This window comes from Sparus aurata, chromosome 17, assembly GCF_900880675.1.
Source record: "Sparus aurata chromosome 17, fSpaAur1.1, whole genome shotgun sequence".
Lineage (NCBI taxonomy): Eukaryota > Metazoa > Chordata > Actinopteri > Spariformes > Sparidae > Sparus > Sparus aurata.
Window position 1 is genome coordinate 33,215,512 of NC_044203.1, and position 17,485 is coordinate 33,232,996.

At 41.9% G+C, this 17,485-nt stretch overlaps 1 protein-coding gene across 1 annotated transcript in view; it reads right to left on the reverse strand.

The window, feature by feature from the left end:
- The window catches only part of agmo (alkylglycerol monooxygenase), a 58,052-nt gene extending 43,259 nt beyond the window's left edge, over nt 1–14,793 (reverse strand). The window contains exons 1-3 of the mRNA XM_030395142.1: nt 14,415–14,793; nt 5,853–5,983; nt 4,160–4,311 (exon numbers count right to left, since the gene is read on the reverse strand). Of these exons, the coding sequence (XP_030251002.1) occupies nt 4,160–4,311; nt 5,853–5,983; nt 14,415–14,534 (403 nt within the window). The 5' untranslated portion in view covers nt 14,535–14,793. The remainder of the gene's footprint in view (nt 1–4,159; nt 4,312–5,852; nt 5,984–14,414) is intronic.
- Between the last annotated feature and the right edge of the window lie 2,692 nt (nt 14,794–17,485).

A 17,485-nucleotide genomic window follows, 5' to 3' on the forward strand; every position in this document is an offset into this window, starting at 1 on the left:
GCGAGCAGAACAAGCTACTGCTAACGTGAGTTGTTCAAAAACCTTCTTTTTAGTAAACTCTGTGTACACAAACTTCTTGGCTGCCATGACGAAAATACGGTAAATCTTAAAAGTGCCTCTTTCGTCGTCTTTATGCGTTCAAACGAAGGTTTGACTCGGGTACATTCACAAAAAAAGCCTAGGTTGCATTTTGGCGAGAGTTTCGCTTTAAAGCCTGCTGCAACTTCTCTATCATCTTTGTGGCGTTACATTATTCAAGAACATAAAAGCACAGGGCCGACGTATCTCAGGCGATGCTGAGGAGTAAAAGGCCTTTGCACAACCTTTTTTTTTTTGTGGCAACACGGCCACAAATATGTTGTAGTCACAGGTTTTCTGCTAGTATTTTGGTCGACTGAGAATCCTGACTCTGATCCAGACCTGCAGGCTGCAGACGGAGCGGCTCACTTTCCTTTTTCAATCTGCTGCTATCTTCACGAATCGCAGCATCTGGCGAGAGCCGTGCCAAGGAGAGTAATGAATCCCCGGTCAAGATGGCATCAGACAGCCTTTCAAACTACTTTCCACTTAATTATTTTCGCGCCGTCCTTTCATGTGGAAGTCATGAGAGCGCAACTATGAAAAAACAGCCGTAAAACTGCTCAAACTGCAAACGATACTTGACGCTGAGGCTAATAAGGGCTCGTATTTCCCAGCAGAGATGTCACTTCTGCCTCTTTTTGCAGACTTTCTATTGTAATCTTTCCCTTGTTATGCAATATTAAGATTTACAGCTCGCATGTCTTGACACAATGGGATTATCGATGCCGCTTTCAGGCGAAAAAAACGGCGAGATTGTAAATCTGCTCTGAGATATGAGTGCAATAAAACGCGACAGGCCCTCCTAAAGAAGCATTACATGACAATTTGACACTCATTAAACTGCTGAAAAATACTTTCTAACCGCGTCCTACATCTGTCGAATTCCTCAGTGCTTCATTACAGGCAGCGTCCGTCCCACGCGTTGGAGTATTTTGGTTGGACCTCGCTGTGGAAAGAGCCTCAGGTCAGCGTCTGGTTGACCGAGATGACCTCGGCTGACCAGAGTGAGGACTGCGGGCCGCGCCGGCTCTGTCCTGCGGTCGGTGAGGACTTTGGTAACAAGGGGAAAAGCTTATATCCTGAGCGAGCACTGCGGGCGCTCAAGCACCAGACAATTATCTGTGACCCTGCAATGTTCCATAATAACAACCCCAACAGGCTGAAAGAAGAGGAAATGAAAGTAAGTGGAAAGTGTTTTTTTTTTTTTTTTTAGACGCAGAAATGATTCCGCAGTTCAAAAATAAAAGAAAAAGAATTCCGAGCAGATACGTGATCCTTCAGACGTCACTCCTCTGCATCGTCAGACAATGAGGGCAACGACGGGAACACACACATCATTAAAAACCTCTTTCATGTTTCACTGAGTATGACTCAGCAGACGTATTACCGCTGCGATTCTTGAAAATAAGGTCACACACACACACACACGCGGGTCGTCAACCCCGGAGTCTGGAGTTTGTTTACATCAGTATTCCGGCCCAAACGCTGAAGGATTACTCAGTACTTTTCACGAGCTGACCCACTCGTACTGAGGTATCGGTTAAGTTTTATTCTGTCATTAAACGACCTCAACGTAACAGACTTTTCCAAATGTTCGCCTGGAAATCGAGCAAACAAAAAGTTAAAGCGTTGGCGGTTGCAAAACAAAAACACTGTGACACCGTAGGGACTGATTAATATGTGCTTTTGTTAATCTGCATTTGTACTCCAGCTCATACTGCCACACTGGAAACAAACTCGTCGTTTAATTCAAGTTGTTTTGAAAGCGTATTTGGCCAAAAACTAAATCTGGGTGAGATCGTGAAGGCAGGAAGCTTCTGAACGTCACCTGTCTGTCATTATTTAAGCAGCCAGGTAAGAGTTCGCTAGATTCCAGTTCTTTCACTTCCTATTTGCGATCGTTTCTGATCGAAACTTCCATGCAAACCAAAGTAAAGTTATCTGAAAGGAGGGCTTACTACTAGAATATGTTTACATGCTTTAATGCTCAAAAACACATCAGTTTCCTCATAGTGTCCGAAACGCTCTGTTTTAGCTCCTGTCTCTTTAAGACCCCTCCTCCCGAATACCCGGTCTGCTCTGATTGGTCAGTTCACACCTGAGTAGCCGTGCTCAACCCATTCTTACGTGCCGATCTACCAGCTAGGCATAAATTATGCAAATGTGGTGATGGTGATGTAGTGTGATGTCACAAAGTCACTACTTTAAAGCGACGCTACTGACGAGTCGTTTCAGGAGCGCTTTGAGATCTTTGACGTGCACAAGAACACACAGAAAACACTGATGGTGAAAAACTGATAATTTAATTTGAACTATAATCTTGTTAATTTTTATTCTTTTTAAATGTGAATACTTTCTTTACTTCTCCATGATAGTAAACTGAATATCTGCGGTCAGAGGACTCACTGTAAAGCCCACTGAGGCGATGTGATTGGGATTTCGGCCTATACAAATAAAACTGACCTGCCTTGACTTGCCTTTGAAGGGCACACAGCGACAGTATTGATTTTTGTTATGCCAGTGCCGCACTGCCACAGTGATACCCTCACTGTCCTTTGGTCTTTTTACATAAACGTGTAAACACCCCATAAAAACTGAGAAATCTGAAATCTCCTGCAGAAGCCTTGCTTGTTTCTCAGCTTAAAACAGAGAACACTGAAAAGTCAGCAGCTTACCTTTAGTTTAACCTTTATTTTACTGTACTGTAATTATTTATTTATGGCTTCAGAGTGCCACTTAAAAAAAAAAAAAACAACCTCTTCCAGCATCCCGAGGCAAAGAGCTCAGTCACCTCAAAATCATGTCGGGCAGCTCTTGGCGAGCCGCGGCCGTCGGTTTCAAAAAACACAGCTTCTGTTTAGTCAGATTCTAACCGATCCGACACAGCGGCAGTGGACTTTTATCCAGAGGTATGCGGACCAGACGGCGGGCAGCTTGATGCGCCACTGACACAAATAAACATCAGCGCTGGCCACAAATAAATACCTCTGTTCCGGTGTGCAGTGTGGCAGCCGAGCATCTGGCACGTGCATCAGCGAGCCAACACACATGGAAAGATTGTGGAGCCACTGCAGAAACGCTGTGTCCGGGATATATGTTTTTTTTTTATTTCTGGTTTTTATAGTGACGCTGCAGGACTTTTGCTGCTTTAGAGCCACGACTATATGCAGCTCGTTGCCGCCAGAGCTCAGGGTTAAGACCACAGCCCTCTGGAGACCACGGCCTCTCACATCTGCACGGCTCCGAACCAGCTGGATGTAACTCAGAAATAATTGCTTCCTCCTTCACGACGTCCAGGAAAGCATGATGTGTGTTGCTATCTTCACGACTCCTCCTCCCTGCAGGGATGGCAACTAAATCAACATTTTACACCCATTTATCAGCAACTGGCTTTGTAGTTTTTTGTTTTTTTTTTGCTCGTGTTATCTCGAGGGACGCTTGAAAGACGAACGGGGAGAGATTGTTCATCTGGTGTCGGCCGGCAGTCGAGTTCATGTTATCTAATATTTACTATATTCAACACTGAGGACACAAACACAACACAGGATGCTCCACAATCATCATCTTCTGTATGTGCAAAAACTTAGAGTGCATATCTGAAGCGTTGATGAGATGGTAGCAGCTTAATTAACCACATTTTAAATAAAGTATAACAGTTTGAAACATTCTGAGTGTGTGTGTGACGAGCGGAGAGGAGGATTATCCTGCAGCTATAGTCTGAAAAGGTTCTGATGGTATTTTAATACTTTTTTTTCCAGAGGCCACAATTCAAATCCACTTAATCTAAATCCGTTTAAACACCACGAATCCGAGCTGACCACAGCCACTTCTTTCTCTTTAAGCCCACTGAGCGGTCGGGTGTTTCCCACTGGAATGATTTAAGGTGAGTGCCTCAGTGAAAACAGCTTCTTCTGAACACGCTGCGTTCGCTATCACATCAGAGGACGCGCTCACATGTCAGAAAACACACATGAGCAGCGAAACTACTGCCAGCCAAACAAGAATAATGTTAAAATGTTCCAGTAAAAATACACGTATTAGTAATCCGGGTCATCGTTTCTGGGCTGTGTGCTGGTACCGTGAGCGAAGCGGTGGACCCAGTAGTAGCAGAAGTCCACCCCGAGGAAGGTGAACCACCAGGTCCAGGCCGAGTCCCAGGGCAGCTCCACCAGGCGGAACCGGTCCCACACGTACATGTACGCGGTCAGCTCGCAGCCTCTCATCACCAACCTGAGGGAGCGACAGATCACATCCACGTGTAGTTCGTTCGTTTAAATTCATTCGTTCATCTGCCTCCAGTTGTAAATCTCTTTTCTAGAGTCGGACATTTAAAGAAACTACATATAAAAGGATAAATTAAAACACCGACATCTAGTCCTTCATACAACCAAGATCTGAAAAAGTTGAAGACTTTTTTGACTTTCAAGTAACTTTATTTAAAAAACCATTCTAGGAAACTCTTAAATACTTACTTTTGGAAAAAGTTGAAGAGGAAGAAGAAGAAGAAGAAGAAGAAGAAAAACAACAACAAAAACAACAAGGAGAAGGAGAAGAAGAAGAAGAAAAACAACAACAACAAGGAGAAGGAGAAGAAGAAGAAGAAAAACAACAACAACAAGGAGAAGGAGAAGAAGAGGAAAAGAAGAAGAGGCAGAAGAAGAAGAACAACAAGGAATAGAAGAACAAGAAGAAGAAAGAGGAGAAATTAATAATACAAAGAAGAAGAAGAGGAACAACAACAACAACAAGGAGAAGGAGAAGAAGAACAAGAAGCAGGAGAATATAATAATACAGAGAAGAAGAAGAAGAACAACAACAACAACAAGGAGAAGGAGAAGAAGAGGAAAAGAAGAAAAGGAAGAAAAACAACAACAATAACAAGAAGAAGGAGGAGAAAATAATCATACGGAGAAGAAGAAGAACAACAACAACAACAAGGAGAAGGAGAAGAAGAGGAAAAGAAGAAGAAGAGGAAGAAGAAGAACAACAACAACAACAACAAGGAGAAGAAGAACAAGAAGAAGAACAACAACAACAATAACAAGAAGAACAAGAAGAAGAGGAAGAAGGAGGAGGAGAAAATAATACGAAGAAGAAGAGGCACAACAACAACAACAACAACAAGGAGAAAGAGAAGAAGAACAAGAAGGAGTAGAAAATAATAATACAGAGAAGAACAACAACAACAACAACAACAACAAGGAGAAAGAGAAGAACAAGAAGGAGTAGAAAATAATAATACAGAGAAGAACAACAACAACAACAACAACAACAACAACAAGGAGAAGGAGAAGAAGAGGAAGAGAAGAAGAAGAGGAAGAAGAAGAAGAAGAAGAAGAACAACAACAACAACAACAACAAGGAGAAGGAGAAGAAGAGGAAAAGAAGACGAAGAAGAAGAAAATGATGAAGAAGAAGAATATGTAATATACAACATGATGAAACTGGTACTCTGCATTTAACCCATCCTGAGGAAGCAGTGAGCAGCTACAGAACCGAACCAGTACTTTGTTCAAGGGTAAGAATCAACCTAATGTGCATGTTCTGATGGGTTTTTGGGACTCGCTGTCCCAACAGAGCAACATTTAAACGTTTCTGATCTACATGAACCATATGGGTGCCATTATTTTTCATTAAAGACAGGAAAAGAAGCCATGACATTGATAGAAAAAAATGTCTGATAAAAAACCTAAAACCCAAATAAAGCAGAACCATATTTTTGGTCTTTATTAAATCAAACAGTCGGAGCTGCCTGAACACTGAACGCTCACGTCGGGAGTCTGGAGATCATCCCAGCAGATATGGAGGTGATACCGTCACTGATGGTGACCACTGAGCCTCCGGTCTTCAGCGTGCCCAGGACCAGCTCCAGCACCATCAGCCCCACGAAGAAAGGAGTGGCCTGCACACACACACACACACACACACACACACACACACACACACACACAGAATCATGATTCAGCACTGTTACAAACTGTGAAAACACGACAGTTTCAAGTCCACTGTTGCTTTTAGCCGTTGTGTCGAGCTCGAGTATTTGTCTTGGCCGACGAGCTGAAAGCTTGCAGGACTTTCATGTCTGCTGATCCGTGCTGTTTGTTTCAGCGAGCGCGGCTGGAGCGACGGCTCTAAAGCTACACGCGTATTGGCAGGTCGGACATCACAAACATTTGTCTGCTCTGGAGGTTCAAGTGATCTCACTGGCTGAAATAAACATCAGCGCTTCAATAAAAACAACGCATGCTTTCATTTTTAGGGTTGTCAGGTGGAAGCCAAGCAAAATGAACCAAGGAGTTAGAGATATTAATTTGAATGTGTATTCTTCATGATGTTCATTGATAATCTAAGAATAAGGTAGTTAGCCTGAGTAGCCATAACGAGTGAGGGAAAGTCTCTAATGTCCTTTATTATTTTGAGGTTTGTAACAATTTTGAGGGTTTAAAGTGAATTCTGAGGTTTGTTGGCTTCCCACATGAGTTCTGTCTTGAATGGATGTATTTGTGTGTTGTATATGGTATTATGTGCTGTGAAAATGTACTTTTAGGAGTTTATCCTGAAGGGGGTCAGTAAAGCCTCTTCTGTGTACAAGTGTTTTGACTTTAGGTTGACGTAAGACACACAACAATAATAATAAGTGTATAAGAGGTTTTATGTGTATCGTGAGGCGGATGTGGAGATGATTGGCATGATGTTGTGACTGGTACAGAAGTATGTATTGTTTTGTATCATCATAAAGGATGAGGAGAGACCGCCTCTCTTCAGTCGTCATCTTCGCTTTGCTGATGATTGACTCTTGCTTGCAGACAATAAAGAACTTCTAGAAAATAAATATTGTTTCAAACAAACAAACAAAACTGATGTTCAGTTGCCACGACACCAGCTAGCGGACCATCTCAGAATAATTAAATAAAAAAAGAAAATTAAAGACTTTTCTCAATCTATGTCTTAGTAAGAATACCTTTAATACTAATACTTTAATACCTAAAGTAATTTGGTAATAACAATAACATGATGGCCTGAGCATGAACTGTGGCCTAATAAAAACAATTAATATAATACACAAACTATCTGCAAGTTGCTTCAGAAATGTGTGTGATTAAAACTGAGAACTAAACTTGCCAAATTATTAAAATAAATAGCTGAAAAGTGTAAAAAAATAATAATAATAATAATAATAATAAAGAAAGAAAGAAAACAGTACCAGGTGAACCTCACACTGGACCACAGTACCAGTAAACACTTTGGTTTTAAAGGACTAATCTAAAGAAAATAAATACAAACTCTACTCTCTCAATCTGCCACTAGCCAAGAAATGTGTGTCATTGTCATTGTATCCCATAATTATATCATCTCTTCAGTGTTGCATAAATGTTTCCCCATTGTATTGAAAACATGTTGAATATCTATCATACAAGGTGTTGTATCAAAGTTTGAAATATCAGCATTGTGTCATCACGAGTGCTGAGTGTATCTTCAGGTTGCTACGAGGTGTAACTGTCAGTTTTAAGTTGCTGCACATGCAACAGTATTTATGTGATTCAAGGCTAACATGCAGGTTTGTTTGTTTGACCTTTACTCCAGCAGCCGGACAGTTTCTAACACAGTTGCTCATCTGGTTCAACCAGGAAAGCTTCATGTCCATTCAAGCTTTGGAGGCATTCCAATAGGGGTGTGCCAAAATATCGATACTACGATATATATCGCGGTATTTCGTCTTGAGGTACGTTATCGATACACTGGCGCCAAATATCGATATTTAAAAATGTAAAAAAAAAACAAAAAAAAACTGAGGAGGACAACTTTATCTTTATTCAAACATAGGTATACAACCAAATAAAATTTAAAAAATGGTTTAAGTAGCTCCGAAACCCACACATCGATATTTAATGATAGTTGTAGTCAGTGTGTGTGTTAAGAAGAGTCACTGTGCAATATACTCTTTGTTTACTTGGCTGTCATTCATGTGAAATCGATTGACAATGTTTTGTAATTCCTGTGAAATGGATTAAGTGCAGTCAATAAATTCTGAATTTCTTCAGTGACACAGATATCGTGATGTATCGTGGATGACATTTCTTGCAATATATCGCTTATCGCAGAATCGCTGTATCGTGATATTATCGTTATCGTGGGCAAAATATCGTGATAGTATCGTATCGCGAGGTACCTGGTGATACCCAGCCCTACATTCCAACTGTAGAAAATGGACAGGACTTCTGTTACTCTAACTTGTTCCACTTTGCACGTTTAAAGGTGCAATTAATATGTTTTTAGTGCTCCATTTCAAACTGAGTACCACAGAAAAGAAGAAATCAAAACAGTTTTTTTCAAAAGTTTGACCTCCAATCCGATGTCCCGTGAACCGACATCAGGCCAGCAGAAAAGTTTTCCGCTCTGTTATTTGATATAAGTTAAGTTAAGAAATTCCTCTTTGTCATAAATATTTGCCTCAGTTTTTTTTTTCTGTGCTACCAAGTTGAAACACATGCTGCTGCAATCTGGCTGACAAATGTGTGATCCAAGCAAGACAAACAAACACGGGATGTTTTTCCTTGTAATTAGCAGCTACTTTTGCACAGGACGCCACATGATCCTCTCTTCTTTGTTTTAAACAACAGAGAAAAAATGACAACATCCTACTTCCCGAACATCGGCAAAGAATGGATTGCATTTGGTAACTGGCTATGACTAAATAAATGGTGAACGCCAGCCAAACAGTCAGTGACAGGCCTCAAATCTAACTGTGCTGGAAACATGTAATAACCTCTTAATGGGTCTGTCAAACATGGAACCAATTAGCGAGGGACGTAGTTAGCAAACAGGGTCACGACTGCGACTTCGGCGGCGTGTCAGACCTGCTGGTTAGTTTTAGCTTGAAGGCGCTTCATTGACCAAGTGACTGCAGCTGAAAAGTGGGACACATGGGCCCGCCAAGAGCGAGGAATGAAGGGCGTGACGAGCCCGCAGAGGAGCACATCTGCAGGTGGGAAGAGGGGGGGAAGTGTGTGTGTGTGTGTGTGGATGGGAGTGAGAGTAAGTGTGCATGCATGTGTGTGCATATCCACATGTGAACGCTTCCACTTTAGCATGCAGGTGTGTGATGTGAGTGTGTGACGTGAGTGTGTGATATGTGAGTGTGTGTGAACGCGTGTGCACAAGCAGAGGCGAGAGCGCCACCAGGGACCGGCGATCACACGCAACGCTCCAACATCTGGCAGCAGACTTGCAGAGCTGCAGCTAACAAATGGGCTCGCAGCGCCGGCAGGACCTCCTCCAAAACCCCTCTGAGAGAGAGATTATCATCCTGGACGCCGGCCTAAAGCCTCCCCTTCTTTATTCTCTCCTGTCTCGCAGATAGTTTTACCTCCGCAGCCCGGCGCTCTTGACAGCTCGGGACGGAATTATTCAGCAGGGCATGTTGATTCTAATGCTGCGCGAAAAAAAAAAAAAAAGTTGAGGAAAGCGAGGGGAAAAAGCTCGTCTTCCGTTTGGGTTTTGGCTTTTTCATCACCGTCTCCAATTTTTTTTCCTCATTTCAATCCCTTTAGTTTAGTCTGGTGATATATATTTTTAAAGGACAAGTTCACCCAAAATGTAAGTCCAGTCATTATCTGCTCAACCACATGCAGATGGAAAGTCAGGTGAAGTTTTGTTGTCCACAAAAACATTTCTGGAGCCTCACAGCAAAGTAGCGTTGCAGCATTCTCCTTAACAACTGAAGAAGATGGAGACTCATTTTAACATAATAATAAAAAAGCCGAAGTCTTTACGTTAGCTGCTCAGCTAAAAGCGTTAGCATGCATGCTGTCTAAAGCACAAGGTTGACTGAGCGTTGAGGGTGTAAATAACATCTTTTCTAATCGATTTGAGATCTCAGGGATCAGAAACTCACATCAGATGACCTGTATGGAGCCATCTTAAGGCTTTTATTTTAGTTATTTTAACTGTAAAAGCATAAAGAGCCACAAGGTTGTAGCAAGGTGAGCTCTGTCTGTCAACGTTCAGTGGCAGGTGAGTGATTTTAACATGTAGTGAACGCAGCCCAAACCATAATGTTTACTACTAAACCAAACCGAGTATCTGTCGTGCCAAACCCAAACCAGGAGTTTATTTTGACTCACCATAACAGAAAGTCACCATAGACTTTCAGGAAAATGTCATCAAACTGCCGGAATATAAACGAAGTGTCGCTACACGTGTCGCTGTGGACGCTGCAGCAGCTACGTTGTGACGGAAAGGTTGAATGTTTCTAGGATATGCAGAAAATCAACCTATTTAGTTTCAACCTAAATGTTTCCATACAGCTCATCCGGCATAATCCATCTCCGCAGAAGCTCCATTTTGAAAAGACATCACTGACACTCTCCAATGTTTGTGTACACACTTCATTTAAAAAAAGGTGTTTGCTAAGGCTTTTGGCATAATGAGTTTAAAATTAAGATTTTGGTGTAAATAACGTCGTCATTCGTCAGTGAAATTGGGATCTCAGAGCGTCCAGAGACTTGGCCGAACTGCGTCTCTGTGTTGGACGACGAAACTTCCTCCGACTTTCCATCAACATGAGACTGAGATTCAATTTTCTGGTGAACTGTTCCTTTACGTCTCTTCACTGAAACCCTCCTTTTCCTGTGGGTTTTTTTTTTTTTTTTTTTTTTTTTTGCATCTTCTTGCAAATAAACAAAAATCAAACTGAAGAAAAAAGTTTCTTTCTCTCTCTTCTCCAGCATTCTTTCTCGTCCTGCGAGGACCGTTTGTTGTGGCATCTAATAATATTATTGTATTTTCATCTGAATCCGTCATTTCAGGGAACGTTAACATTTGTGGACCAGATGTCTGCATTTTCCCTTTTTTTTTCTTTATAAGGTCACAGATGACTGATGTTGGCCGAAAACATGCCGGGCTTACAATACACTTTTATCGCCGCTGTCTGAGGAAAATATATTGTGTTTGCGTTCACGTCACCGAACGAGCTGAGCTGAACCAGGACACAAACCCGCAGAGCCATAATTCCAAACAAGTCCAAAATTAGAAGATTGTGTTTTGTTTTTTTCTAATTAATTTGGCCTGTTGGGATCAGAGAACAACAAGTTGTGCAGAATAATTAATGACACATCACAAACTGTAAACACACACACACACACACACATCATGTGAATCGCCATCGAGCCCTGCAGCTACAACAAATGTGTTTAATCACAGTTGGTAGTGGATTATAAGGACTCCTGCTGTGGAGGGTAATTGTTCTCCTCCCATGATGTGCCCCATAAAAGACCTCATAACAAACATGGGCCGTTAAAAACCTGCACCAGACATTCGCCGTCATAAAGACCCGACTGAGACGCTGTAAACTGACAGTAAGCCAGCAGAAGAAAACCCCAAACTTTTATTTTTTTATTTTTAAAAAAAGGTGCATTACGTAGAAGTCTGACAAATAGATCTGAGGCCAGGCTGAGTGTGAAACTGACCCCAGACGACAGGAGACAGACTTCAGCTGCGGCTGTTAAAACGCACCTCACCAGTGAATGATTCGCAGCCTCAGTTTTACCATTTTCTGACTGATTTGTAAATGTTTTATTAGTGCGTGACGTAACGATCGAGTGTGACTGAGCTGTCCTGCTGTAGATATATTGGATTGTTCTTTTTAGGGCCTTAAAATAAAATTGCACATCTTGACATCTTAAAAATCTCCTCAGAAGAGCTTTTTTTACAGAACCTGTTTGTAAGAAAAGTTGATTTTTAGCAGCGGACTCAAAAGTTGAGTATTGGGAAATCATCTTTCTTAAAGGGATATTCCGGTGTAAGTTTAATCCATGGTCTAAATCACTGTTTAACTGTGTTAGACTCCCTCTCAAGAGATCAAGTTATCAACCTCAGAAACGATCGCACGACAACAATACACTGCAGTAAATGGATCCAAATATAAACCGCCACCAAAAAGCCACAAATAATGCTCAGAACAGCACCAAACTTCAGCAACAGTACAAATAGGGTCTCAGCACATAGTCCGGGGCATCTAACCTCCGCTAGCTTAGCTGGATTTCTACTGAAAAGCTGACTAAATTTACCACTCTTCTGCAGCAGCTTCCTGTTGACGGGAAGTCCCGACGAGTCGATTACCGAGTGCAGTAGAGTTCCGCGGCTCATGGATGAAAATGTATGATTATGACTCCATGGAAAAGCAATCAAAGTTCATATGTGTCTTACCTGCCAGTTTATAACAGTTATTATCGAGAGCGGACAGGGAAAAGAACGGAATTGAGCATTTCTAACCGCACTCGGTAATCGTCGCGTCGGGACTTCCCCGACCCGGAAGCTGATGGAGGAGAGTTGAAATCTGTTTTTAGCTTCCCAATAGAAATCCAGCTAAGCTAGCGGAGGTTAGATGCCCCGGACTATGTGCTGAGACCCTATTTGTACTGTTGCTGAAGTTTGGTGCTGTTCTGAGCATTATTTGTGGCTTTTTGGCGGCGGTTTATATTTGGATCCATTTACTGCAGTGTATTGATGTCGTGCGGTTGTTTCTGAGGTTGATAAAACTCCGTAAATTAGCGGTCTGCTAACTTGATCTATCGAGAGGGAGCCTAACACAGTTTCACGGTGATTTAGACCAAGGATTAAATTTACACCGGAATATCCCTTTAAAAAGAAGCCAAAAAATATCCCAATATTTATCACAAAATACCTCGAATATCTTACACACGACTATTGGCACATTCACAAAACATCAACACAATGAGATCTTTGATAAATAATCATCAGTAATGTGGATATAACGACTAAAGACACGTATTAGAACAAGATGACCTGCCTGGTGAAGTCAGAAATTACATCACTTTACTGTCACATCATCATAAAACAGCATCCATGATCTAAGGTGACGCACAGTCTCACATCAGAACTATAAAGTACTGATACATCGCCCTGCCCTGAAAGCATTCAGCCGCACCTTTGCTAACATTGCAGATTAATTTATTTTTATACCAACATTTTGTTTGGCTCGATTACATATTGACACTGAGACACGGTCCTGTGAGTTCTGGGCGGGGAGAGATGTTAGAGAACATCCTGTAATCTACATGTAGATCTTCCACTCATGAGTCCACTGTAAGATCATTTATCGACATTTCTTCTATGTTGTGTTTTTAGGAGCGAACTCCTTCAGCCGTCTCTGCTTCGAGCTTCTCCGGTGTGAATTTTAGCTGCTTTTCTCTTTATGTAATCACAAACTCAATGTATTTGGGTTTTGGGCAGCTGGTCAGACAAAACAAGTAATCTGAGACGTCCACTCACGCTCTGAGAAACTTTTTTCTGGCAATTCATAGACCAGAACTAGTAACTACAGATTCATTTCTCCGTTTATCGATTAGTTTTGACTGTAAAATGCAGTAAAGATTTGTAGTTAATTGCTTTTTTGTTGTTGCTAAAACCCAAAGATATTCAGCTGGACGTCATATATGACAAACGAAAGCCACGATCTTTAACATCTGAGCTGCTTGGATTAGAGTCGGACCAGTTTTTCCAGGTTTGCTGGACGTTACGCAAAGTTATCTAACCTCTCTCCCCTCGTCCGAACCTCCAAGGACTCAAAGTGTGTCAGTGTGATTACGTAACCGAGCCAAACTGAAATGTTCATAGATAACGAGATAATCATCTAGAACGTCCTTATCTTAGAATCTTATTTTGAATTAATCGGCAAAGACAGCAAAGGTGAGGCTGATTGTGTTCAGGGCAGGGCGATGAATCAGCAGTATGAAGTGTTTGTCTGTCTGTGCCGAATTAAAACACTCTCATTATAAAACTTCAGTAAATTCAACAATAACAGTCCCCATCCGTGTGACCACCGGCTCGAATGAGTCAATTCTCGATCTCTTTTGTTTGAAAAAATAAAGATATGTTATGTAGAAATCTGCATTCTGAGTGCAACAACACTGTCGTAAACACAGATCCCAGGTCTGTAACAGTCCGACAGAATCATGTTGGTGCTGACAAACAAAAACTGCCAAATGTTCTCTTGAGGTGAGCGTGCAGGTAACCCGACTCTCTCACTCAAGTTACACCTCCATATGTTTCTGCAGCTGCTTTTTCAAGGTGAAAGTGACATAACGCTGCTTTAAACCTGTAATATATCATATTATAATAACTGCAGCAGCTGAAACTTGTTATCATGTTAAACTTCTGAACTGATAAGTTGTGTGTGTGTGTGTGTGTGTGTTTGTCCTGAGCTCTTCTTCCAGGTGACAGCAGAGCTCACCTGAGGGCAACTTTACCTTTCACACTTCATCATCATCATCATCATCATCACGTCTGTGTGTGTGTGAGGCTGCACCCACCTGCTGCACGTACGGAGGAACATCCTCCACCTTCTCAAACGATGACTCGTTCGGTGACAGCATGGAGAACATGGCCCGGAACCCTCTGGACACCGAGCCCAGATCCATAGTTTCAGCCATCGACGCACAGCGCGCTGCAGGTGAGCTCCTGTGTACCTGTGCAGGTGTCCTGCTGAGTCCTCTGCTCCCTGTTTGACCCGCTTGTTTTTGACCCCGAAGGAACTTTAGGTGGGTCAGTTATGAAACCAGGAGCGAGACGAGCCGAGGAGGGAAGTTCTGTCCCGCAGGAGAACCGAGCCTGTGAGAGTCCACAGCAGCAGGACCGGGTCACCGTGAGGACTCACCTGAACACACTCCTGCGCTTATAAGAGGGAGGGTTGACTTGTAATCTCACTGATTCACGAAGTCTCGTATGCCGTGTCACCGGATCTCGCGAGAGTTGGTTGTTGAGCCTGCGGAGCCTGCTGATACCCGCAGTCGGGTCATCCATCTGTTCATATGATCAATACTCACACAATCAGCCCTCTGTGTGACGTTCACGTGCTGTTCAGAGGCGAGAGGAGCTCGACAGGGCCGCAGCAGGGGGTTAAAGGTGCAAGTTCCCCAGGCCCCTTGAACACACCACGGCATTTCTCATTTTATTAACCAAACATGTGTGTATTTTTATTAATAACACTTACATTTTTAATATTTGTGTTGTATTTAATCCTTTACTTCCCAATTTAAAGACTGGAAAGCCTCTCTACACTGTGAGAAATGCAATTTTGGTTAAAGAATATGATTTTAGTTGCTTAAAAGAGTCAAATCAGACACCAAACATGTCATGTATTTTTATTTATTAGCCTTAAATGTTCGATATTTATGTTTTAATTACCTTTTAACCCTTTAACTACCAATGTGAAGAGTAAAAAAGCCCCTCTACAATGTTAGAAATGCAATTTTGTTCAGAGAATGTGATTTTAGTTGCTTAAAAGTGACAAATCAGTCAGTTTTGTTATTAATTTGTCAAAAATGTTCAATATTTATGTGTTATCTACTTTTCCCCCGGTATTTTCCAACCTAAACACAGAATCTAACGTGTTTTTAGTTGCTTAAAAGTGGCAAAATTCATAAATAAAAGCTAGTTTGACATTTTTTCTCTGCTCTCCGGCACGATAAGCAGACAGACGTGACCTCTGTGTTCGTGATAAGAGTCACAACGGTGATAACTTATTTGCAGCGCATGTCAGAAAATATCAGTTTCAAGTTATTATACAGTTATTACATTACTTTTACCTGTTACAATGTACGTTAACGGAATGAAAACAGCACAGGTTTCTTCGGGTGAACAAACGTTTTTATAGAATGTCCTGACAGACATGAAACTTGATATGTGATAACAATAATATGGTAGAAAATACTGCAAATAAGCAAATATCCACGGTATGATAATCAGTAGCCTTCATACCTCAGTACACCTTAAAAATGCTGCATCTCTAGTCCTTAATTACAGCTGGAGGTTTGGAGGTTTGTCAGATCAGATGAAGAGGAGAAGATGAGGAGGAAGTAAGACAGAACGACAACAGAGAAAAAGGAAAGTACCAGTACTGATCCGACAGAGAGGAAATTCTGGAAATAGATGATTTAAATTCTCGTTAAAACATCTTACTGAGAAGATTTTGACCCAAAGCAGTTTTGTGACCTTATATTATGTAAGATATTGGTCTGAACATTAACTCCAGCTGTAAGTGAAAGTGTTGCGTTGTTTCAACTTTAGCACCAGGCACTCTTTGTCCTTCTGTCCGTTGGTTGTTTATCAGTGGCTATTCGTGGAGATAGTGGGTGGACAACTGAACAGGTCAGGACATTCAGATTAAACCTGTCAGTAAAGACGATGGAGCCAGTCACTGTAGATTAGCTGAAGCAGATACAGGGCAGATACGAGGCCCGGCGGTGGGATTCAAGGACAGTTTACAGGCGGGTGAAGTCACGGTTATGAAAGAAATGTCGCCTCAGTGGATTTATGATGGCACAGCCTGATGGGACGAAGATAACATCAACATAATACTCACTTTTGGCGCATTTCTATCTACTCACCCTCATGCTGATGGCGACGTTTCTACTTTACGTTTCAGCAGCTTCGCGGCAAAACAGTGTTGCAGCGTTCTCCTACACAACTGACGTAGAGGAGGGTGGTTTTAAAACATTAAGTGGCTTCATACAGCATGTACAGCATAATCAAAGTCTCCAGAAGCCTAAAATTGATATTAAAAGATGTTATTTATAACCTTTTTAAGCCGAAGTCGTCACTGTAGCTCCGAAGCTAAAAGTGTTAGCGCTCATGCCATCTGGAGTTGATGCGCGGGCTGGACTGCACGCCGAGGGTGTAAATAATGTCTGTCCAAATCAAGTTAGGATCTCAGAGCTTCTGGAGACTTATATCATGTCACACAACCTGTATGGAGCCATGTTGTTTTTCAACCCCCGTCTGCTTCAGTTGTTTAGATAAATGCTGCAACACCGTTTCGCCGTGAAGCTCCAGAAATGTTCTGCGGTCTCAAAAAACTTCATCCAGCTTTCCTTTGGCGCCGAGTTGAGGGGATAATGAATTCATTTACCTCTAAAGCGGGACAGCTGTCTCTATCATAACATGTGAAATTCAAGGCACATATCGAAGATTTACAGCTAAATGTGTTTGTTTCTGTTAAGCAAACAATAATCAGGAGTTGGGTTTTGGTTTGGTTGCTGCTGGTGATGTTGGAGGACCATGTTTGGAGATGAGTTTGCTGTGTGTCACACATAGTTTTGACTTTGCGCACATGTTAAGATTGCTAAGGCCGAGCGCAGAGTGTCCTCCATATATATGAATACTTTGCACTGAGCTGCAGTTGCATCCTAGGGGTTTCTTTGGGGTGAAGGCAGGGGGAAACAAATCAAACCCTCCACATGCTGTGTGAGGTTCCTCCTCGACAAATTAGAATGCACAATCACAATGTGGTGAAAGATGAGATCAAGTCCTGAAATTATTTTCAACTGGATTTTGTAACAGAATCCGATCCTTTGCGGGTTCTCTCTCTCCGAGTCTTGGCGGG